This window comes from Esox lucius, chromosome 16, assembly GCF_011004845.1.
Source record: "Esox lucius isolate fEsoLuc1 chromosome 16, fEsoLuc1.pri, whole genome shotgun sequence".
In the NCBI taxonomy this organism is placed as follows: domain Eukaryota; kingdom Metazoa; phylum Chordata; class Actinopteri; order Esociformes; family Esocidae; genus Esox; species Esox lucius.
In genome coordinates this window covers 16,980,938-17,007,571 of record NC_047584.1, presented here as the reverse complement: position 1 = coordinate 17,007,571, position 26,634 = coordinate 16,980,938, and the positions used below count along the sequence as shown (strand labels likewise).

General features: G+C 41.7%; 1 protein-coding gene across 4 annotated transcripts in view; it reads right to left on the bottom strand.

The window, feature by feature from the left end:
- Positions 1-26,634, bottom strand: part of LOC105016209 (obg-like ATPase 1) — a 51,597-nt gene that overhangs the window by 12,193 nt on the left and 12,770 nt on the right. For all 4 annotated transcript variants that reach the window (XM_010879887.4, XM_010879888.4, XM_010879889.2 and 1 more), the window contains 3 exons: positions 10,376-10,551; positions 7,088-7,168; positions 6,613-6,710 (listed from right to left, as the gene is read on the bottom strand). In XM_010879887.4, coding sequence (XP_010878189.1) covers positions 6,613-6,710; positions 7,088-7,168; positions 10,376-10,551 — 355 coding nt within the window. The remainder of the gene's footprint in view (positions 1-6,612; positions 6,711-7,087; positions 7,169-10,375; positions 10,552-26,634) is intronic.

Here is a 26,634-nt window from a genome sequence, read left to right as displayed (position 1 = left end):
CAGAGCACACAGCAGCTCTCCCACCCCCTCCCTCGGTGGACGGGCGGGGGACGGGGGGGACGGAGAGGTATGAGCTCATGGTGCCATTTGAGGCCTGGGAAGTCAGGGGCTCTGTGGGAGGCTTTTCATCCTCCCAGTGGCGCGCTCCTGTGAGGACATGAGTGCCTGTGCTCTCTGCTCCCCATGGCTCCGGTCGGATGGAGGAGAGAGCACAGGCATTAGGCAGAAACAGGCCAGAGAAGCAGCAGCCAGCCAGCCAGCCAGCCAGCCAGCCAACAGCCAGCCAGCGCCGACCGACAGCCTCTCTCGCTGCCAAGGCTGTCAACCTGTTTCCCTCTTCAAAGCTGTCATGACTGAGGGAAACAGAGTAGCTCCGGCACAATGGGAAGGAGGCTTAATTAAGAGCCTCCTCTCACATCTCTTTTCTCACACAACACGCGAAGGGCACGCTAACAACGGGTGTGTGACTTCAACTTTCTTCGTTAGCAACTTTCTTTCTCCAAAGACAAATCTGTGCAGTACACGAGACGCATGCAGGGAATTTTTCTTTGTATAAAAAAAAAAAAAAACATGAATCTAATATTTAGTCCTTCAAACGACAGAGGTCACTCAAAAAAGGGTTAGCTCCAGCCTAGCTTGTTGCAATTTGTACAGGGGTGAAAAAAAAAGATGATCAGATATTCAAACAGTAAGCCCCAGGAGTACATACATACTACATCACCCTAAATAATCCTCCACATAGGGCAGAAGGACTGTCAATCATCGCAATTGACTGCGAGCAAGAAAACGAAAAGGGGAGGGGGGGGGGGGTTTATCAAGATGTGACAATTCTGACAAGAGCAACCAAAGTGTGGCGCAGGCAACAGAATGTGGCGCAGCAAATTTCTCCATCTCTCTCTCTCTCTATCCCCCCCCTCCATCTCTCTCTCAATCTCACTCTCTCGCTGTCTCTCTTCCTGGATGACAGCTTAATGTGTACCACATGCAATATTTATTCTCATCTTGTGTCAGACTGTCTAGCCATCCAAGGGGAGTACAAAGAATGTCACTTATTAGAATAAAAGCAGAAGGAAGGTAATCAAGGACATATGTAGAATCAGCCAGTCAGGCCCCTCTCCCCTACTCCACCTTCCCTCCCCCCACATCCTTTTCCATTCATAACAGTTCAACAATCACTCTGATAACAGCTTTCAGGAGCAAGATGTGGCAACACTAAATTCATTTATTTATCTCATTAAAGCTGGCAGGCTGTGGGACACTCGCTGTGACATGTGTGTTTGGTTATAACCCTTATCACAAAGATAATAAACAACACAACACGCCACAGCCGAAGCTATCAAAATATATCATTAGCTTGACTTAAAACACATGGAAATGTCTTATGCTTTCAATATCAGAAGGAAGGCTTCCAAGGGCTCTTTTTCTCATCGCAGACCTGACTCTGGGACAAGCGGTGTGTTCCTGCATGAATGCTTTGAAGCCACTAAATATACTTGGGTAGTTTCTGGGACACAGATTAAACCTAGTCCTGGACTGATTCTCCAGGGAGTTTGATTTCTAGCCATGGGCTAGACTTAGTCTGTACCAGGGAAATCACCTTGTTAACGTCAATTGTTATTTCAACTAAAAGGACAGGGCCTAAATGTGAAAGTGATCATAGAAATACTGAGTTATGCTCCTGAGCCAAGTCAAAGGAACATGCTGTGTTGTCATTCCAATACATCTAGTAACACATAAAGTAGTGACCTGTCTGTCAATGTGTTTCATGTGAGGAAGCTTTAATGAGGTAAATGAATGCTGATCTATGTTTAACCTGAAGCTATTCTCTCTGGTCAAGTACACAGACAGACCACCCCCCCCCCCCCGGCTCAGCATTGTCCCATCGTTATCACACAAGGGGACCGTTTTGGAGAACAAGGCGCTGTCGTCTGAGGTCAACGGAGAACAAATGAGTGTCTGCTTTGTTCCTTCCGGCCAGGGGAGGAAGGCTGTGCCACTCACCGTTGGGATCTCATTAGTGATAAGAACAACAGAACAGAGCCGTCCTAACCTGGACATCTGCCCCCCCACCAAGCCCGTGTCAGACCGGACCAGGTAGCCAGCTTTCAAATGTCTTGTCCCAGCACAGCGAACAACAAGCGTTTGATGAGTTAACAACGTAACCGTGCCCTCTGGTTACCTGGACCAGACAGACCTTCAGGAGGACCACAGACGGTCAGTCACTAAGTGATCCTGCGGGGCCTTTTTAGAAAACATCTGGTCGTGTTTTACACCTCCCTGAGCCTCTGCAGTCTGGTCACAGAGCCTAGCTGGAGGCTTCGATTTGGAGCGAGTAAGGGCAGCCGGGTCCATGTCTGTCCTGACATGGGAACTCGTTTTCAGGGTCCGACAGTACTCAAGTGGAGCGCGGGCGGCTGGGCGCAGAATCGATGGGGACCCACCCACTGATATATCTTCCGCAACGGCTTTGAAAAGAAGGCCCGGGACTCCCCAGACAACAGCTCCTAAAACTTGCATGGAGCCAGCGGTTTTGCACTCAATAAACTTTCAGTTGTGTTTTGTGGGAATTATGGCTCGGAGTAGCGGAACTGGGTTGCTCCCAGCGCTTTCGTGGAGAGGTTCTCAACCGATCACAACAATGCTTGTGTCTACTCTCATAGGTCTGGCTGGAAAATTCACAGGCATGGAAACAGATAGCGGTTTGGCAGTTCATTAACGAATCGTCTGACATTAAAGGAAACTGAAGCAGCTTTTCTAGGTTTCATTGTTCTATAGCAAAATAAAGAGAAAACACTGAAAAGAAAAGACCGCAGAACACAACCTGGACGTGTTCTGTGGGTGGTAGGGAGATCTCCAGGGACTAATGAAGTACATCCTCCTACACAGCAGGATCTTAAAATTAGACTAGACATCCCCCTGCTGAGACTCTCTGCCCAGGTACCTTCACTTTAATTGTTAAAGCACCATCTACAGGCCAGCTTAGGAAGTTCACTAAGCAAAAATAGCTGCTTTCCATTACGAGAAAGAAATTCACAGTAGACACTCAGTAGAACAAAGCAACATGTCTGGAGATGCAGACAGAGAACCAGACATGTACAACCATTTCACCAGCAGACAGACACGTACACTCAGCCATAGAAACGTGCGCCCACGCGCACAAACACACACACACACACACAGAAGTTGTATGTAAAAGCCCCCTGTGAGCAGCCTCAGTGCCATTCCTCTCCTCACTCATGGTACAAATCCTCAACACTCAGAGGTCATTTTCTTAAAGGGCAACACACCTACTTAAGAGGCTCCAATTTACTTTAGAGAGCATTATGAAAAAAATAAAAAACTCCTCAGCAAAACAGCCCGTCACTCAAGTCGAGCTTCGAATTGCGACGGCAGCGGGTTTTTCCGGCGAAGGCATCGGATTGAATACCTGATAATGTCAAATATCAAAGCATAACGTAAATATTAAAGGCTGACAAATCCAGCCAGGAGCTCTTTAAATGACCATCTTTTTGGCCTTGCCAAGTGAAAACACAAACAACAGACACACCACATTGTTGGCCAAGGAGTAATGACCTTCTGTAACGCACAAACTATGTGGCACCGACCAAAGTGTTCCAGGCAGCCAATGGACGCCGAGGGGAGAGGAGAAAGCCTCTCCACGGACCCTTGTAGACGCCATTCCCTATCACGCAATGCCTCTCAGTCATAAACACATGACAAATGCATCCTTAATCATTTTTTACGAGCGGGGATGTGCAGGGGGCAGAGCATGGCTGGAGGGGAGAGAGGAGCGGAGGGAGCAGCAGGCAGCCCCCACTGCACAGAGGAGAGGGCCGCGTGGTAAAGGCCTCCTCTGGAACATCACTCGGCCAGCCAGCCTTTGATCTCCACACTGCAATTACACCCAACATCCAAATGAGCATGGAGTCGCCTCCGAAACTGACTTCAAACATTCACATGTACACGTTCTCATACACACACGGCGTACTGTACGGAATTATACCCACGTGCTCCGTTCCACCATAAATGATGTGCCGTCTCCAGCTGAGAACCTGAGGATGAAAGGGGGCCCTGGTCCCACTCTGATCCATCCAGCCGTTAATGATGGCGGCTCAATAAAGGTAATACTGTTCATCCGCTGGGACGTAGCGGTTACAAGGCCACACTCCAAACACGGAAACCACCGGAAAAATGACCTCTTCTGGTACAACAATTTCCGTTCGTTATCCATATAACAAATGAGTATTGTCTGTGGCGAAACGATTGGGACGGGAGTATGGCTGTCAAGCAGAAGCATTCCCACCAAACGGGACATGATTGAAATGGAAGGAGTGAAGCGACTTTTATCGACGGCTGTAACCACCGAAGAGGCTGAGGAGACAACACACGATTAACAGACAATACTGTCCCTACCGGACTGTGTAATTGAAGACTGTGATGTGATCCTGCAAAACAACCCGAGCGTCAAAGACCAAGAAAAAAACAATACCATCCAAAAAAAGAAAGAAAAACAAGCAAGACCGGCCTATTTGCCTTATTCCGTTCCTCTTTCTTCTGCGCACACATTAAAAGCTGAGATTGCAATATGTCTTGCTGTTTGCTTTGAATAGTCCTTAACCATATCATCATCTCAACTGTTCTGGGGGAAAAACACGGGAGCATGGCGACAGCCAAATGGCAGTCTGGCGTCTCTCCCCAGCAGACTGCCTGCCATTAGGGCTGAGAGCAGCATTTATTGTACAATTAGGGCCAGCCAGATCTACCTGTAATCATCTCCATACAGGTGTGAGCTCCACTCTGGACAAGGGAAGTGACTCATCACTTGTCAAACATAAACACTTTCAGGTCTGCATTGTCCCCCCACTGAGCCCTCAGGCCGCCCGGCAATGCTGCTGGCCCATTTGAAAACTCCCTGAGATTTATTGCATTTCTCACAGTGAGAAAAAAAAAAAGACACACACACACAAAACCCCACACAGGTAAAATGAAAAAAAAAGCCTTCCTGTCCATGACTGATGTTCTGCACGTCATGAATCATCTGATTTATGTGTTTCTGACGCAACGTTCCCTCCTCCCGCTGTCAGACACACAGACACACTTTCGTGTCAGGAACATTTGAACAAACAGTCATCAGGTAAACAACTTCCCTCCTGAAATCGAACGTGGCTGCCAAGCAAAGCAGAGAAAAACAAACGCTGAGACAAACTGTTTGACACCAAATTCCTGGGGAGCAATTGAAAAAGTGTGTGATAACAATTCACAAGTTAGTGGTTATTGGCAGTGTGTGGCTGTGGCGTAGATAAGACAAGTATCCCTTTCACACGTAATGGACGTTTCCCGCTCCGCTCAGCCGGCACTCCCCGTGGCCAGCTCCACTCTCCCCAAGGTGCTCATGTGAAAAAGCCTTCTCTTATCACCCCTCTGGCCACGCGAACCCTATTCCACAGCCCAAAGCCTTCTACAGTATGGGCCGTGTAGCCCTGGGAGAATGGGACACGGTGTCAGACCTCAACGAATTCACCTGGAGACATTCTGACGCAATCTCATTTAGCACGAGGTCACCTTTACAGGTTATGAGACAGAGATAAGTCAGGCTAGGGATGACAAGTCAAACTGAACCGTTTGCCTGATTTCGCCACCTGTTTATTAAAGAGTAAGTGGTGGAGAAGCCATCCAAAACAGGTCACTGTGAAAATCAACACAAGTAAGAGAACCCGTTGTGATCTTATTTGAATTCCATGTTAAATATGTATTGGATATGGAGAGTCAACCAGAAATACATAAAAAAAATAAATGTAAGAGCAAACAACATCTGTAAACAGTGAACATTTCAGACTAAACCAAACATTTTGGGAAAACAATTGTCGACATATTTAAAGGGAACCATCCTTGTGATTTATCGGACTTCTCCATATGACATTAATTACTTATTTAGCTTCAAGACTATGATTTTTTTTTTTTTTATTGTCATTTAAAGCCTCTGCCTCCTTTGAAATCATATGGAAATGAGACCTTATTTATGCAAAATGGAAACCATATGGTTGTAAGGGCTTAATGAACTGCAGGGTTTGGGGCAGCACTGGGTCTGCAGGGATGGGGCTGGATATGACTGTAGTGTCAGAGCGGACTGATTCCGCCCCCAGCCAGGTCCTGTCACTGGGATCTTAGAGGTCTGCAGAAGACTGGAGGCAGCAGAGCAGCGTGGGTACTGTAGTAGCAGACAAACTACCTTCTCAGTGTCTGAGGTATCACAATAGCAAGGGGAGAAGTGCAAGCTTCACAACAGGACTTGACTCTGAGCTCTGTTCAGTAGGCCTTCAATAACATCACTTATTCTATTCATCGGCTGTTACTAGTTAAAGGCTTTGTAAAACCAACTTTTGTAACGCTGAATACTGACAATGGAAGTTCTTTGGTAAACATTTATTAAATGTCAATGTGCCCTGGTATAACATGAACGGAAAATAAGTACAAGTAAAATGATGGCTCTGGTTGGGAAAAAAATGTCAAGGATTGGATATTTAATAAGTGAAGATCCAATTGTAAAAAGGGAAGGTTTGTTTGTGGTGTAACTCAAGCCTCCAGGGTTCCACCCTATTTCTAAGCACTTACCATTTGTTCTTTCTTCTGATGTAGTCTTTCTCTGAGAGATTAATGAGGTAAATCATTGGCTTGGATGTCAAAAATAAGTATTTGTTCAACACTTCGATCTGTGAGAGAGAGAGAGTGAGAGAGAGAGAGAGAGAGAGAGAGAGGAAGAGAGAAAGAATTGAGGACCAAACTTTCCAAAGTAGCCTTTGAGGAGGACGCAGAGTAAAAAGCGAAGCCAAATCAAATTAGGATCTGGTCTGGACTCTGCAGGGAGCATCTATAAAGCGCTTAGATCAATATCAGGCCGGACAGATGCCATTAGCTTGTTAAAAAAGCAATATAGAAATACCCCCCAAAAAGACAGCATGCACATTAAGTTATGATTTGCATATCATGGTCGTTTTCCTCAAAAGCAGCAGTCTGACTTTCAGGCCAGATGAAAAGATGAGCCTGATAAATGGCATTAATACATTTGAGTGTAACATCAAAGCCTTACCTCCTTGTCGTTCCAATCGCGACAGAAACGGACATGTTTCTTTTCATCCGCTACCCAGTTCTTGATTTTGAGCATTACGTCCTGTTTGGGATTAAAAGAGAATGAACAAGGAGCCATTAAAGGAGATGAAAAAGAATAGAAACCCAGCAGGGTACGGGGTAATTATTTCCTAAATGCATGGCATCCTGAAGCCTAAATGAACAATGCTCTTTTTCAAAGGGGCCAGTCTGTGACAGGGACGGCACGCACCAGGTTCACTCACTTTCACATGACAGGAAAAAATTATCAAACAAACAAACAAACAAACAAACAACAACAACAACAACAACGATTAGTCGTACCTATTTCATTTGACACACCTACAGTTTATTGAATAAAGGCCATCTTGTCGTAAAAAAGCAGAAGGAGAGCGGGGGAAAATAAAGAAATGGTAAAGCAAGTTTGTCAGTGAAATGCGTATTGTATCAATCTCCCCGGGCTCTCTGCAGCAAGCAGTCATATCGAATCTGCACCAGTCAGGTGCTAATTACACACTGTTCTTACTGGGGTAAATATTAGGCCGTTCCAGCAACGTTTGCCACATTCATTATCGGAGCAGTTGTTGGTTGAGACCACAGGCAAGACTGGGTCCTGACAGGATCTGGGAGCACGAATGGGTGGGAACAGGGGAGGGAGGCAGTTAGAAAATTTGTAATAAAGAAATTGAGCCTATTATTGTTGATCCGGCCCGGCAGAAATTAGCGGAACACATTTTTTTTATTTTTTTTTGTTCCTGTCAACTTAACCTCCCCCTTCATATAAAAACTCCCTCACCCTGCAGCTCTCCCCCCACCTCCTCGTCCCTCCCCGAACCCTTGCAGCACTTCACAATCACACTCCCCTTTGAAAGAACAGAGGAATAGAGCCTGCCAGAGCCTCAATTACACAATGGCTCCATACACTGACCCCCAGCCAGCTGCATTCACTCTCTGCACATCTCTCTCCACAGGAATTCTAAAGGCCTTTTAGTCGGGCAGCCAGAGTGCAGCCAGCAGGAGTGAGAGCAGGAAGAGCACGGCGCACTCCGCCCGCGCCGGCCCAAGTCTTCACAGAGAGATTAATCATGTGTGAAATGGAAACAGCAAACGGCCAGTGACACAGGTTGAACCTGCTCCAGGTTTCCCTCATCAGCTCTGGGCCTCCGTTCAGCTCTTCCCTAACAGGCAGGTGTTAATAAACGCCACGAGGGGCCTGTAGGGGTCAAACACATACGCCTGCCCCCACAGAAATCACCGCTGGGGGTCCTAGCTGCTGACTATTATTGTTTGTTAAGGACAAGGAATTCTGGGACGGGTGGACAAAAGCAAAGGAACACGGTTGTCCTTGTTAAATTATTATTTGTTAAAGTATGAAATCAAAAAGATTTTGTCACGCGAATTTCAATGGCCTGATATGTTGGTGCATAATGCCATTAATGTTTTACAATAAAGCCGTGTTTGCTTTTAAGCAAACAATCAGCCAGGTGAAATCATGCCGAACAAATACGTCAGCTACTGAATTCTCAGAAAAAGGCAGATGACACTCGAAACAGCCGCAGACGTCAGGTGTATTTTCGTAAAATAAATAGTTCATCTATTAAAGTAGCTAATGGTTTCCCCATCCATATCCAATACCTTGGGGATAATATAAAACACTCAAAAATAAATACAAATGTGCATAACATCTCATGTGAAATGTGAGACACTATCTGTATAAAAATGGCGCGTTGACTCAAAACTCAGCAGCCTTTTAACTGACAGAGGACAAAGTGAGGGGCTTGTGGAGGATCACGGAAATCGCTATTTAATGCTAACTTGTCGTTAATAACGCCGTAAGTGCCATTTCTCAGGATGTATCACTGTTCAAGTTCAAATAGTTATAGTACATGCTATTTACCTGGTTATTTGTTACTACTCAAAGCACAATAAAAAGAAGCGCTGCTGAATTCTTATTATTTGACATTCAAGAGAGTCGTCATGGAGTTAGTGAGAGGTGGCGCTTACATACATCACACCTGGACACAAGCAGAAAGAATCGCTCAGTAACACGCCGGTTTCCCCCAGACGAGCCCTCCATATCAAACACCTTAAAACGTGTCAAATACAACATTTCAGCAAGGAAGTCATTGTATCTCCTATAACGCTGGGCGCTGCCTTTGACAGGGGCCATTCTCTCCCTTCTAAAGCGGCCCGTTCTATAGATTTGGCTAGGCGAGGCATACACAACCTTTGACAAGTAATGTAGATCATTTTTATTCATTGCCTAAAATTGTCAGCAATTACGTGCGTCAGTGGCCACCTGCCTGGCCTGAATGGCTGCCCGTCTGCCCGGCCAGAGGGGGGATTACCGGGGGGGGGGGGGGGCAACCGGCCCGGGCCCCTGCAGCAGGTGAAATGGCCTCGCTCGTTAGTGTAATGAGCGGTCAGAGCCTCCGTGTGTCTGGGTTTCTGAAATTGGGCCCGGCGCCCCCTCTGAAAGGGCAGATTACCTCGCTTACTGGCCCATTCTGTACGGGGGTCATACTCTGGTTCTGCCCTGCACACAGATAGCACCGGGGCTGCCTCCATGACGCTTCTGCTGCCAGCGGTGGACGACAGAGCGGAGCCCACGGTCAAAACGAAAGCAGAGCCGACAGTCGCGGCGCGGCTTGTCCGTGCGTTTTGGCGCCGCGTGCATTTCAGCGCGATAAGCATTATATCTGGGGGCCCTCAGATCTTATTCTATTCCTGGGTGTCCCCGCGGGGGAAAACCGAAAGAACGTTCTGTCTAAGCACATTCCAAACATTTATTGTATTCATATCGAGACGCGGGATTGTGGGTCACCTCTTGCATTGGCCTCACCCAATTTCCGGGGACTACTGTGGGTGCGAGAGCGAGCGAGAGCTGTGCTGTGATTTGAGTATTACTTCAGATGAAAAGAGGCTCGTGGAAACACTTTCATTAGCTCAGCACCGTGACCCGGGGTTAGCAGCTGAATAAGTAACTCTCTATTAATGATTTCTACAGCAAAAACCCCCTGACCCACGATCACTTTTAATCTCAGAAACAGAGAAAAAATTGTCCAGAGGGAGGAAGGGAGACCCTCTGGAGGTGGGTGTGTGTGTGTGTGTGTGTGTATGGGGGGGGGGGGGGCTGAGAGAAAATAGAAAAAAAGAACACATATTTTTCCTAATGGCAGTGTGTGTGTGTGTATGTGTGTGGAGGGGGGTTGTTATATGCGCTTGCCTGCTGTGAGGGGGGTGCGGTCGGCATGCTGGGACATTGACTCACATATTCAGGTTTGAGTTTCTTGTCGCCTCCCCTCACCGCCACCTTCTCCAGCTTCTCTATAATGGGCTTGATCATCTCCTCATCCTTCAGCCTCAGCTCCTCGTGGATGATCTCAATGTCCCTCACCGGGTCCACCATCCCCTCGACGTGGACGATGTCCTCATCCTCAAATGCCCCTGTATAGCACATCGACAGGAAGACGGCGCTGAATCACACAGCCACACCCTTTTCGGATGCCAAAGAGATACACACGCACACACGCACTAATAGACACACATTCACTTACGCACGCACGCACACATGTACGTACGCACGCACTTAGAACAGGATCAATGGCGTTGACTGTGCCATAGGTCTCATGCTGAACTCTGTGCACTGACATCCACAACAATGATTACCTTCACAGGGGAACATTGGATAAATGAAAAGCATAGTAGGAGGTATGGGAAAACCATCTAAAACATGGAAAAGCCCATTGACAATACATTTCACTGTTCCACACAAAGCATTCTGTGAATCGGCGTACGTTTTGAAATCAATACGAATCTTCAACTTGCAGTGTCATGGTATATTCCTGTAGCACCTCTTGTTCCCGTCCACGAAAAATGTGAGATTGCTGCCAACTTTAGTGTAGTGAGGGTAGCCAAAGGCGTTTCTGTTTTTATTGTGCTGAGAAACAAAACAACTTTCTGTCCCTGTGCCAGAATGTTAATCTTTGTGGTCTGTAGTAGCTAGTTAATTTCTCTCCAGTTGAGCCTCCTAAAATGATGTACCAACCAAACACAAACAGTTAAACAACACCCATCTGGAAGTAAAAATGTACCCGGAACTAGTCGAAAATGTGAATACACTCAACAACACGCCTTCCCTCTGCTAATCAATGACCTAGTTGCCATGGTCTTGATAGTGATTAGATAATGAAGCACTTAACCACACAATTTAGCCAGCCGCTCATGATGTCCTCCTCCCGATTCTGGAGAGGGGCTTAGGGTTCGGGGGGGGGGGGGGGGGGGGTGTTAGACAGGGACTGACACCCTTTCACACCAGCTAGGGACATCTCTCTGACATACTATCCACCATGTCATCAGCTGGTGTCAGCACACTAGTGGCTGTCATTCACATAACTGCAAACTGACAAGAAACATTTAGGCATCTGGGAGATCAGTCTGATGTATGCAACTTTTCAGCCACAGGTAATACTCAATGTAAATACAAACCAACAATGTTTTTTCCCCCCATGTGGTCTCGTTTGCCGTGTACATTTATACTACCTGACAAGCATTCATTTCAAGATTTTAATGTGAATCATAAAGAAAAAGAAAACAACGACGTCATCAGTTGTACTTTCCACTGACATGATAATATAAAGCTTCATCCAACACCTGAGTAGTGTCTGTCAGGACCAGGTAAAGTATTGATGTGTTGACGGATTAAGCACGCAATGGCGTCTGCGTGTCCTGCCCAACAGTCAACTAATTCAAACATCACTCCTGGTTGAAGTGTTGACACCTCATTGGAGAGGACTGTTGACAGTTGAGGCCTAGCAAAGGCAATACGTAGTTTGGCTGATTCATGCCAAACTAAGTATTGCCTTTGTTTCAACCATGATTCACTTTTAAAATAGCAATGATTCAATATACAGACAGTTGTTGTAATGGGTAATAGACCTCTGCACTTTCATCAGTTATTCTCCTCAACCTGATTTTAAACAAATGTATTTGTCACCATTAAGCAATAACCCACATGGGGGGGTGGTGGTATATGGCCAATATACCATGGCTAAGAGCTGTTGTTATGTACAGCCCAACGTGGAGTAACTGGATACAACCAATGACAAACCTCAAAGGTTTGTGGTATATGACAGGAATACACTAATCCGGATGTCAGCTTTGATCGTCCTCAAGATCAGATGTCACCGTGGTGCACTGGTCATATACAACACCCCTGGTGTGTTCCTGTACAGTCAATGTCAAATTCCTTGATTAAAAATGTGACCACCATAAATGTGTGAAAATATGTTTTGTATAATGTATATGTAATAGAATGTTCACATGCTGATATAGAAATTCAAATGCTTACAGTCATGTGAAAAAGTAAACTCACTGGAAAGTTCTCTATGAACAGAAACTCTGAAGCTCCGTTAGAGTTACCATTGGTTCTTGGTCACCTCTATGACCAAAGCCGGTCCAGTACAGTTATTTAGTTTGGCTAGACATCCTGCTGTAGGAAGTGTCTTGGTGATTCCAAACTTCCAATTCACAATGATGGCGCCTGTGTGCTCCAAGAAACCTTCAATGTTTAGCGTTTTTTTTTTTTATAACTAGCTCTTCCCTTGATATATGAAGTGTGACACCTCACATAGACAGGCGTGTGGCTTTATAAATCATGTTTAATCACGTGAATTTGCCACAGATGGAATCCAATCATGATGTAGAGACTCAAGGGTTGATCAAAGGACTTTACATTTCTGAGTTCAATTTAGAGTTATTGTAATTTTGCATTGGAGACCGGAGGACTCCCATTAAAATAAATGCAACCCAACTGAAACTAAGACACGAAAATAGAAACAACATTAAACAGGAAGAAAAAACAAACACAAAGACCGACAAAGGTACACTAAGATCGTAGGAACTTAAATAGGTTGGTGATCAGGAACACAGGTGAGGACAATAACAACAAACAGGTGCCCGTGCTACAAATGAAGGACAGAGGGGTTTGGATCTCACTGGCACGGTAGGCCTGCCAGCCAGGATGTGGCAGTCATGGCCAAGGGGCAGAGCAGACACTACAAAAAATAATATGGCAAAAATAATAAATGAAAGACTATACGCCTTAATGTAGGCATCACATTTATGAACTGTAAATATAGGTGGTTAAATCATTTTATACAGGCAATTATCAAGTGTGTATAGTAAATGACACACTACACTGAAGTATTATCAACTCATTGCAGCCCGACCAGAACCCTGGAATACACAGTTAATAAAAAAGAAAACATGTCTGAATGAATCTGTCTGCTGGGCATGGGGGGAAATTACTAAGATCAAGCATTGAAATGCACCAGTTACAAAGGTACCAGTCCAAAGGATTGACTGATACGCAGTGCAACATTCGAGTTAGTTCAGAATAACACTTTAATGCCTTGATACCATGGCATCAGGTCTATGACCTGATATGCCATCAGTGACAAGTTTATTACATACAACAATCTTATTTAATCTGTTTGTTTATTTTTCAACGTATCCTGTATTTATGTAATTTAGGTGAACTAAATAATATTTTCCAAGAGAGACCTGTTCCAACCCAGAGAGCTGCTGGGGGGAGGACAATGTGACACTAGCCAAGCACTAGCCAGCAGATCCTGCAAACACACACCAAATGCAACATGCCTAAAGTGAAGGTAAAACTGTCATAGAGGACTGAGGGGAATGGGGCAAAGTGTTTCCTGGGGTTCCAAAAAGCAGCTTGACATTTAGGGGTGATGGAAAGTGGACTGAACAGGCGATTTAGAGGACAGGAACATGGCATATACTGTACGGAGCTGGCTGGGAGGAAAGGGGACAGTGATGTAACTTTACCTAATCCATCATATACTAAAGGGAGTGTCCCAGATTCACATACACTGTGTAAAGTCTACCCCTGAAACTAAGTTGAAAACATGAATGGTAAGATTTGAGTCAAAGGAAGCATCCAGTAAGCGCAAGTTATAGCAGTACTACACCAAAGAAAATAATGCTTAAACTGTCCCAAATTGGGATTAAGCTCTGCATAAAACTCAAGAATATAGGTGTTAAGTGATGGACATGTACAAAGGCTGATATAGAGTCCATGATAGGCTGGAAAAATGGGATTTCCAAACCACATGTCATCTAACGTTCAATAGATTCCCAAGCAAGCTAGCTGTTATCCATCAAACTGCTACTGTAAGTCATAAATACATAGATTTCTGCTATTCCCCTTGTAGATGCTGGAGGGCTGAACTTACATAGGCCTATCTCTTTTAAAGGTACACTCCAGTCACATGATTTCCCCATTGAAACCCCATTCTCCCCCAACACACACTTTTAAAAAGGTTTGTCCTGTCTAATCCTATCTCAGACTGGTCACCACCAATCACAGCCACAGGTTCAGGTGAGCAGGAAGTCGTTTGGGGGGATGCACTGCTAACTTTATTTTAATAGGCTAGAATCAAATGTCATTATACAAACAAAAAAACTATCTATACCCATTTCCCCCCAGAGACAAACAGCAGAGCTTTCACTAATCTAGGGGAAAATATCTTTTAAAGTTTCTGTATTTATATCATACAATATATGGTGTATATTACATATATATAGATTTATTTTTATTTTTTACTGACAGTTCCCAAAATAGAATTTTAAACAAGCACTATATTGCTTATTGAAAGACATCCTAAATATTCACTGCTTAATGTGTACGCATCAAAAAAAAAATATATATAGCAGTTGCAAAATGTAACATTTGTTACAGGGCTCAACATGGGATCTTCCAGTCATTAGTTAATATTTAAAACCTATTGTATGTGTAGATATATTATTCACATGTGTATTCATTAACTTTCATTTGTTGTCACCTTATTGATCACACTGTAACGTTACTAAAGGAAAGAAACAATCTATGACTTGGCACTGGCTAATATCAGCACCAGTCTTTACTTTGGAACTAAGAAAACACGATGAGATCCACAACAGAATTGCAGATGAACGTGAGATCTAACTTTCTCATTCAAGTCAACAGAAGCTCTACACTTTGCTGCAAGCTGTCATGATCATGTGCTTTGTCGTCATGCTCATGGAAAAAGGAACTTATCCAATTACTCTTTGCCTAATCAGGCTGTTTTGGTTCCCCTCCTCTTCCAGAGGTACTCCACAGAATAAACCGTTCACTTACGCCACACAGAAAGGGGCTAATCAGTGGAATTATTGTTTTGCTGCTCCAATTTGCCAGCTTCCAGTTCTACACTGATTGGAATGAAAATGTTCTATTGTGTGCACACTCCTTCCATGAACTTAAAGTGAAAATAATGCAATGTGAATCATTTGTGAGTAGCCCAAATGCATACACTGACAAAGGATTCAGATTATCTTTGGATAGATAAAACAACAAGAATGTAAGGTCCTATTGTTCAAGATCCTTTTTTAAACTCTATCACTATTAATAATAGGAGGCAGCCAGTATCCGCCTCCTATTATGAATAGAAATATAGGTTAAAAAAAGAGAATCTGACCAGTAATTGAAGGGTTGCTAGAGGGAATCCCCAAGCACAGTGAAAGATATGTAGCCTTAATGTTCTCATTCAACTTACCTGGTACAATAAGGGTAAAAATATATAATAAATGTTATATGCTGAGACTGCTAAATAAGTGCTCGAAATTACATACTAAAATACTATATAAAGAACAAAAAATAACAACACTCACTCTTACACAAACACAATTCATAAGCGGATACAAATGTTGGCCACTATTTTGAATAGGATGACAGAGGAAGGAAGACGCTCCGTTGTTATTCAAGAGCAGCTGATCCACAACCCCTTCAGTGATCTACCAACAGTCATTTACTTTAATTTCCTCTCATTTCACATTTACATCACACCAGGACCATTCAAGGGTTAGTAACTGGGCTACTATCTATGCATGAAAAAGAGAGAAGAAAAAGAACTGAGGAGGGAAATCTCCACAATTAGGCCTTTAACGACTGGGTCTGGGTAGGCCTCTGTGAAGACGCCACTTATGGGACTGCGGCGCCACACAAAGCCGCAAGCAGGACTGTAAAAAAAAAAAAACTAAAGGGGGGGGGGGACTTGGTTTCAGGAGTCAAGTCTATCTTGCAATTAACATTTTACAACTTCATTTTAAATACTGTATGTTTTGAAGAGACCATTAGCAGGTGTGCCTTTATTGACAGAACAAAAGACGTTATCTTCTAAGGGCCTGAGTGGCTCAACAATGCCCAGACCAGAGGACGGACAAGAAGAGCGGTGTCTATTAGGGAAGGTTTGCCTCAGCAATAGCCATGGGATAACACTCTTAAAAGTTAAAGCACCAGTGGGAGCTAGGGATCTTAGTTCCACTCATCTCTCCAACATGCTCTTTTGTTATGGACCCAAAGTGGCCATTTTTACCTCAATATCAAATTATTTCTGGGAAACAATTAGATATCTCACTGCGATTGTTTTCATATAAAGTGGCTTCTTAGCGAAGACACTACTCAGTGATCTGAGTAGGGATGGAAAAACTACTCGCTAGCCTATTGGCAGAGAGGTTTGGAACAAATGTTCTTATCGGTCTATCTCCACATTTACTACCTGGTGATATCACCAGGCAGGCCAGAACACAATCCCGTTAAAACAGACTAACATTTCAGACTATTCTTACATTAAAAGGGAAGAAATCCTAACTTTCCAATGTATTATTCCAACCTCATGGTGTGGAAATATCATTTATATTCTGCTTGCCTGTGAAAGTGAAAATGCACTGCCATTTAAATAAATATATTTATTTAAAAGAATGTTGGTTATATTTGTTGTTAAAATAATATCACATTAACCTTTTTTCCATTGCTGCCATGTGAGCTGTCAATAAACCAGGATGACAACTGCTTCAGTAGACTATATATATTCAGTTTGTGCAGTACACTTGAATAAAGTGGCTAGTGTGAAGAGCTAATGTCCTTACTTTTTCTGAAGTACAAGGACAAGAAGAGACAGGAGAAACATGTCACTGATCAATACTTATCAAACTGCCTTCTCTGATGTTGCTACCTGGAAAGGATATGTGGTCAACATAATTCAGTGAAATTACAGTATTCACTGGCTGCTAACTTCCTGTGCATGTTTTCACATGTGAGAGGGAAGAGCACATCTAAAGCGCTTGCATTCCTGGCACTGCTTTTAAAATGTTCTATACAAACCTAGGACCGCAATTCTCCTGCTATTCAAAGCAGTAAACGCTACTTTATGAGCGTGTCAGGAAAAGCACATCAGGGCTTCCTTGAACATAAAACAATGGCAATGAAGACCAGATTATATTCAATATATGGTTATTCTGGAAAAATATATTTTACAAATCATGTTAAAAACAATTTTCAACGACTTTCATCTCATCATATTAAAATGACAGTAGACTTTCATCTAGGACTCATCTTAGTAGTTTTAGGTTATTTTGTGTACATCTGTATCAAAAAAAGTTGAAATACATGAGGAATCTTATGTTTGTATATTTCAAGGACAGCCTCATGTTTGTGACCAGATCCCATATTTCAGAATTCATTGTAGAGAAATGACAGTGTTTCATGCTATGTATATCAGCCGGCTCCCTCAGAAGGTATCACCAATTTCAATTTCATCTCCTGCCAATTGCAGTCCATCCAACCAAACCCATGTATCAAATGTGTATCTTTTCAGCAATATTTTTGTCACTAAAAATAGGTTCCAAAGTAAAGAGCTGACATCTGACGGGGAAGATAACCTCTCAGCGATATTTATGCAGTTGAAGAATGAATGTTCTAGGGAGGCTCCAGTTTTCATTAACTCTGATAGACAATAATGGTGTTCATTCCCTTTTCATTTAAGCCCCCTCTGTCAATTTTTCTTTCAAGCCAGTGGGTCTGAGAGTGCCTTGATTGAAAGGAACCATCATATGCACATCACTGTTGTCCCACATCATTCAGAGAACAAACCTTTTTAGATCCTTAACTACCATAGCGGTGCTGATTGCACAGGCACCAGCAATTTCCTAACCAACCGCCACCTGAACAATGATGTGTTCGGCTTTCAGACCCTCCAGCCTTTCAAAGGTGAATCATTTCACAGTTTGGAACGAGATCTCCATAGCAACTCCTCTTTGAGGGGTTTAGAATCACCATCCAATAATTCTATGATCATCGGGCCCAGCCATTCCCAATGGTTCCTTTCACAGCAGACAGGGAAGGGGGCAGGAGAAGGAAGCAGAACAATTCTACAGTCTATTTCAGGCAATTCATCCGTCAGCCCCATTAGAATTCAAAATATTTCGACCTTCAATCACCGAGCATGTTATCTGAAGCTGCGGTGATCTCCAGTCAAGATGGGCAGACATTTTAGTCTAATCACCCACGATGAGTGGAGGTTGACAAAAACTCTTCGTTCTGGCAGAATCAAAATGTTCATTGAAATGGTGCGACAGTATATCTCAACACAGCCCACCAACGCTAGAAGAGGATTTTGGTAAATAGAGCAAAATGCTTTGGATCTGCTCAGCCTCTTTCAGAGAAATCACATCACTCCGTGAAACAGCAGATGATATTAACGCAGGCACTCACAGAACACACAGGCTTTATTTCTAAACTAAATCGGTCTGCTCTTACATAAATAGTGAATTAGTTATTGCATAATTTCTTTGCTATGCTGATTATATACAATTCTTGAAACGGTTTGATGTATGTTGTAATGAATACAGACAAATCAAATGATATTCAAACTGTTATTAAAAAAATTTTTTAGCTGGCCCACTAAACAGTCGTGTTTGTGAATGCAAATGTGTTAAGCTTCCATCAGGTACAGTAGTTTCCTTTCCATGATAAACAGTATTTTACAATGTCACCAATAAATGCTAGTGTCAGTAAGACTTCCTGTCTACAGCCTAGGAGACACACAACATCTCTCCAGAACTACACCAGAGGGGCCTCTATATATTAATGCCAGCAGTCAACCTCTTTCCCTGACTCCTTCTGTCTCATTTAGAAGAAAATGTATGCACTACTACTAAAACTTTGGGGTTTTGACTTTCATTAAGGTCAGTTTCAATTATTTATTTATTAAAATGCAGACTGCACCCCAAGTGATCTCTGAAATACTTGATGTTACTGAAACAAATTAAATCTGTTTTAATACTTCCACATGGAAGGTATAGTATAGTCATTCTTGTCTCTGCCTGTTTCTGCTGGTTTAAGGAATATCTTGTTTAGTAGAACGCAGGTGTTCAAGGCATTCAATTAGAGTAGAAAGTGTGTGAGTCAAGAAAAACAGATGTTTTCCAATCGACCACATCCATGTCTCCCTGGTTGAATGTACTACCACTGCTCTGGCTGATAGATGAGAATGACTCACAACGTATACTGTGGCACCAGACTATTGAGAATTTAAATATGGTGCCAGACTAGAGTATATAACCGTGGTCCCAGACTATTGAGAATTTAAATATAGTGCCAGACTAGTGAGTATATTACTATAGTACCAAACTATTCAGTGTATACTTGTGGTACCAGACTATTCAGTATATAACTATGGTACCAGACAATTCAGTATATAACTGTGGTACCAGACAATTCAGTATGTAACTATGGTACCAGATCACTCTGTATAATTGTAGTACCAGACTATTCAGTATATAAATGTGGTACCAAACTACTGAGTATATAATTGTGGTACCAGACAATTCAGTATATAACTATAGTACTGTACCAGACTATACAGTATATTAATGTGGTACCAGACTATTCAGTATATTACTGTGGTACCAGACTATTCAGAATATTACTGTGGTACCAGACTATTCAGAATATTACTGTGGTACCAGACTATTCAGAATATTACTGTGGTACCAGACTATTCAGAATATTACTGTGGTACCAGACTATTCAGAATATTACTGTGGTACCAGACTATTCAGAATATTACTGTGGTACCAGACTATTCAGAATACAATTATGGCACCAAACCATTCATAAGCATCCATTTATGTCACACTGCCTTTGGCCTGCTCCTGCAATGACTAAAATGGGATCATCCCAGTACATCTTCAATGTAATAGCTGTAGATGAAACCAGTTGGAATTAAGTCATATGGGAGGTGTGGTTGCTTGTGAGCGAAACAGACCAAAGATTCATAGTTAGGAATGTCTGTGTGTGTGTGTGTGTGTCTGTGTGTGTGTGTGTGTGTGTGTGTGTGTGTGTGTCTGGGCCTCAGGAAGACGATCCAACGTTGTTCCAGTCACTGCAGAAACACTGGGAGCACTTACCCTTTAAACCATTCCCTTATGAAATCTGGTAACACAAGACATGCAATAGAATCAACTTTCAGGATGCCATTATGCCCCTTAATAGTTTTTGGAAGGTTTCGTTGAAAGAAATCCTGTGTTTATACAGGCTTTTCAAAACTATTATGGGGTTGAAAAATATTCATAACAAGCACTCTACTGGGAGAACTGAGCAACTAGGTCTGACTTGACTTCAAAGTTCCCAACACCAGGCTGAAAAGGCTGTTTGACCACTGTCTGGCTTCAATAAGGCTACAGCTGAGGTATGTTAAGTCAGATGATGCACTGTTACAAATACCAATATGCCAAAAGAACGTAATGATAAAAAGAGATATCGCTAACTACAATGTTGTTTAACTATACAAATAATTAAAAAAAAATGTATTTGAAGTTCAAACAAACAAAAGAGGCAGTCGTTCAATTAGACTGGATTCCTTGAGGACCTTGCCGCTGTTGGGCTGAAGAGATGATAAAATACTTTACTTCATATACAGCAACTATACTGTACAGTCAGGGATGTGAAGGGCTGAAGATGAAAACAGAAAGTGGCCTTTACTGTCAAGAAAATCACTTAACCTAGCCTATGGGCGAAAGTGTAAACAGGAACATATCTATGTTAAAAAGGAATTCAGAAGAAAAAATACATGTTTTTTTGCTGTTTAGTCCCTTGTTTTCACAGACAACAATAACATGTAGCAGATTGCAATAGCAACAGAAAATAAATCAAAAGTAAAAGAGTTCTGTTTTATGGCTCACACACAGCACAATATGGCTGAGGTTTCACAAACCTCCTCCACTTTATTTGATCAGGATGAGGTCAGTCAGTCCTCCAGTTTGGCAAAGGCACATATTCTCTAACAAGCATACCACTGACACATAGGTTGAGCAATCTTCCATGCAGCATTTTCCCTTTGAAAGATGCTTACAGAAACCTGTTTCAGATTTTCAGACACAAACATACAATTCCAGACAAGAAAGTGCACTCACCCCAACCGTATAATCAAGCAATATAAAAGAAGTGTCTAGAATATTGCAGCATGTCTAACACCAGAAGAAACATATTTTATAATTGCAAAACTAAACCAGCAATATTTAATGGTCAACTTGTGGAACATACTAACACAGTCTCTAAGGACTCTGAAGAGGGGAAAACAATGGTGAGTCAAAACAGATCAGTGTAAAGTCACAGTAAAAGTATTCACATCATCTCATCCCTATTTAACATTTCTTTTAATGTGTTTTCTATCAACAAACAAAATAGCTGGTTTGGTTTAAGGATCTGCTTTATTCCTTCTGTCACTATAAAACAAGAACTAACACATACTCAAGTACATGTCATTAATAGTATGTATTATAATGTAGATATAACAACAAAATACTTTGAATCGGATCGGTAAGTAAAATATACGTTGAGAACTAGATTTTGTTGGGGTGAAAATGATTAACAGCCCTTGTGTGAACACCTTTATTTGCCTCAACACCTTTACTTGCCTCAACCTCAGGTTTTTAATTGGTTGGAAAATGTTGATTTTGTGGTTAATTAACAATTAATTTGTGAATTTTGATGTATACTTGGTTAGTTTTTCTGGAAGATCCACTTACCACCAGGTTTCAGCTTCATGGCAGAGGGAACCAGGTTTTTGGCTTAAATATCCTTTTACTGGGTAATAAATAAATATTTGATTGTTGGAAAACAATAACCACAAAATATATATATAGATGATTTATTTTCTTCAGCCATTTTGGCCCATAAAATACTCACATAATTCTGTGGGTGTGAGTCTGATCGTGTGGATATTAAGAAATACATTTGAATATATTCAAAATAGATAAGTCTGAATGGCTGATAATATAGTCTAAAGCCCATCCCCTTAATTACAGAAACATGAAATTGGCTAACGACTTTATTATGCATCACTCACTATACCCCTTCCTGATCAATTGACTTTAGTCCATCTACAAATATAGCACCAAAATAGATTGTTTCAGATATTACTTAAAATATTGTGTGTGTGGCAGGGGACATAAAGTCAAGATTTGCAATGACCCCGTAGATATGTACGGACGGGACCCTACTTGCTAAGCACCCCAGATATTGGCAGACTTTGTTCAACATGCTGCTACCCACAAATGTCAAGACAAGGTCCAGCATGCTGTTGCAAACCAGTGACATGTCCAGTTGTTCACATTGCACACTGTGTGTGCATTCTGAAGCAGATTTTAGAAATAGCTCTCAGTGAAATTTATTGCGTGGGAGCTCATGAACCTACACTACTCGATGTAAACCTTGTCAATCAAAGATCAATGCTTTAAATTTTAGAGTTGCTTAACAAGTAATGTCACATACATCAACTTGCTGTACTTGCTGTCTCTGTAAGATGGTGAATGCTAACTAGAGTCACCTTACTCTGATGTTGTTGTTGTTTATACTAAGTGAAAACAAACTTCAAATTACAAAAATAAAAATCTAACTAACCTATCTTTCAAGCTATGTGCATGTTATCTAATACTTTTTTGATTTGTATCTATTATTTTGCAAGCTAGGTTCAACAACACATTCATATTTTTGCCATTTAATGATTTATGTCTATGCATAATTTTGTAAGAAACTGCATACTCAAAAAATAAAATGGTGCCTCATGGGATTACATTTCTCTCATGAAGGCTGTGTTGTTGCAGACTTGCTGGAAGATGCCAGTGAATTTGCCCCAACACACCAAGATCATTACTAACAATCATAAATGTTTCTTCAAAAGTGATTGCTCACATTTTGAATTCATGGTTCTCCACATATATTTTTGTACATACTTGGAACCTGTATAACCAGCAACACATTTTCAAAATGTGAATGGAGAGAATGAATGGTAATTTTACTTCCTGAACCAGAATCATAAAAAAAGAGAGGGAGGGGCCTGAACCCTACCAAGACTTATTGTGATTCCCAGGTAAAGGGACATTATGAAACCTGAATACATAGGCCCTATGTTAACTGAGACACATTAAAATAACTCTTACTCGCTGTTTAAATGTGAGACTTTTGCATAACGTTTGTGAAGCTGTTGTGTAACAATTTTTGTCATTTCATAACTTTGAACATTTAGTGTATTAAGACCGTATTAAAACACTTCACTTTTTCCACATTGTTATAGAACTTATTTTTAGTTGATTACATATATTAATTTGCCATGAATCTACACACAGTAACCTATAATGACAAAGCAAAATCACATTTTTAGAAATGTGTGGCAATTTATTGAAAATAAAACACGGAAAAATCACACGTACATACAGTGGATAGAAAAGGTCTACACACCCCTGTTAAAATAGGTTCTTGCGATGTAAAAAAATTTGAATAAGATAAATCATGTCAGAACTTTTTCCACCTTTAATGTGACCTATAACGTGAACAATTCAATTGAAAAACAAACTGAAATCTTTGAGGGGGAAACATAAAAAAATTTAAAAACTCACAATAACCTGGTTGCATAAGTGTGCACACCCTTAAACTAATACTTTGTTGAGGCACCTTTTGATTTTATTATAGCACTCAGACTTTATGGGTAGGAGTCTATTAGCATGGCACATCTTAACGTGGTAATATTTGCCCACTCTTCTTTGCAAAAGTGCTCCAAATCTGTCAGATTGCGAGGACATCTCCTGTGCACAGCCCTCTTCAGATGTTCAATCTGGCTGGGCCATTCCAAAACGTTATTCATCTTCTGGTGAAGCCATGCTTTTGGGGATTTGGATGTGCGCTTTGGTTCGTTGTCGTGCTGAAAGGTGAACTTCCTCTTAATCTTCTGCTTTCTAACGGACGCCTGAAGGTTTTGTGCCAAAATTGCCTGGTATTTGGAACTGTTCATAATTCCCTCCACCCTGACTAAGGCCTCGGTTCCAGCTGAAGAAAAACAGCCCCAAAACATGATCCTGCCACCACCATACTTCACTGTGTGTATGGTGTTCTTTCGGTGATGTGCAGTGTTGTTTTTGCGCCAAACACACCTTTTAGAATTATGGCCAGAAAGTTCAACCTTGGTTTCATCAGACCATAACAAATGTTCCTACATGCTTTTGGGGGACTTGATATTTGTTTTGCAAACTTCAGCGGGGCTTGGATGTTTTTCTTTGTAAGAAAAGGCTTCCTTCTTGCCACCCTACCCCATATCTCATTCATACGAAGAATATGGGAAAGTGTTGTCACATGTAGCACACAGCCAGTACTTGCCAGAAATTCCTGCATTTCCTTTAATGTTGCAGTAGGCCTCTTGGAAGCCTCCCAGACCAGTTTTCTTCTCGTCTTTTCATACATTTTGGAGGGACTTCCAGTTCTTGGTAATGTCTCTGTTGTGACATATTTTCTCCACTTGATGATGACTGTCTTCACTGTGTTCCATGGTATATCTAATTCTTTGGAAATTATGGATGTTTTGGAAGCTCTCTGCGGACCATGGCTTTTGCTCTGAGATGCAACTAAGTGTCAGGAAAATCCTACTAGAACGAATGAATTTTTTGTGATTAATCAGAGTCACTTTAAATGATGGCAGGTGTGTAATGTATTCTGTTTAACATAAGTTTGAATGTGATTAGTTAGTTTTAATGTTTCAGTTCTCCCCCTTGAATATTTCAGTTTGTTTTTCAATTGAATTGTTCACATTATAGGTCACATTAAAAGTGGAAAAAGTTCTGACATGATTTATATTTGTCTCATTCTTTTACATCACAAAAACCTAACATTTTATCAGGGGTGTGTAGACTTTTTATATCCACTGTAAGTCAGGCCCGGCTCCAGGATGAAATGACTGAGGGGGCATTTTTAATAAATGTCTAATTCATACACCATTTGCTGTGTATATGAAGAAACAAAACAGGGGGGCCACAGATTCTATCTGGAGGGTAGACCAGTCCTGACATATGTTCTTAGATCCTTTGCTATGACACAGCAAATTGGGCTCAGATGTATCCTGTGTCCTCTGATCATTCTTGAGATGTCTCTAGAACTTGATTGGTCCACCTGTAAATTCAACTGATTGGAGATTATCTACAAAGGCACAAACCTGTCTACATAATATATACACTCTTCCCTAGAGCTAACTGGACAAGATGCACCTTGGTCAAGGTGACCAAGAACCCAATGGCTACTAACAGAGCTTCAGTGTTTCTCTGCAGAGGGATAACATGCCAGAAAGGCATGTGTGAGAACATGCCAGAAAGGCAATATCTGCAGCACTTCATCAATCAGAAATTTGAAAAAACTTTATCCAGAACACACAGGACCTCAGACTGAGGTAAACATTCATCTTTAGCAGGACAACAAACCAAAACTTAACTTTTCAAAACTATTTTTTCACTTTGTCATCAGGGTGTATTGTGTGTAGACTGATGTTACACATAACAAGTCTAACACAGCAAAATGTGGAGAAAGTGAAAGGGTCTGGATACTTTCATGCGCTGTATGCAATAACTACCTCAGCTTAGAGAATACAGAAAATGTGGGATAATTTTGTCCCTAGAAAACTATAGCATGTCCACTTGGTGTGACACTTCTGTAATTAAACAACAAGACTGCCCTGGAAAATGTCTAGTTCTCTTACTTGGCCCTGGGACTGTGCAGGATGATATGAGATGATATCCCAAACCCTACATTGGAATATCCATCTTTTAGGTCTTTCTTATCTCTGTTTTACCAGTTTACTCCTCCTGGTACACAATCCACCATCAGCAGCAGCTCTTTGTGTGGCTCCTCTGCTTTCTATTACATGAGGATGAGAAATTACTATTAAATCTATTGAAGGCAGCAGGCACACAAATCCTTTTCTGATATGAAGACGTAGCGACGGAAATTAACAACACAACACTTTGATATATTATAATGTCACACTAGAGGAAAATTCCAAGGCACTAATGCGTGAAATCCTTATTAAACTGCATACAAACTCATAATGTAATGTGGCTATATAACATTGAGATGTTCACAACTACTGTATATATGTTTTCTTTATTTCTACATTATTTTACTGTTGTTTTCATCATGTGCCATCTAACTTACTACTCAATTATTAGTAGTTTTTAGACTAAAATGTGCAAAATTTAAATACAAGTTAGCTTTGGAAATATTTTTTGTACTCATTGTTTTCTGCATTTTGAATTGATTAAGTCACTAGACTAGCACATGGTGGCTCTATGTATTACTAACCATGCAACATTATAAGCTTGAGATGGGAC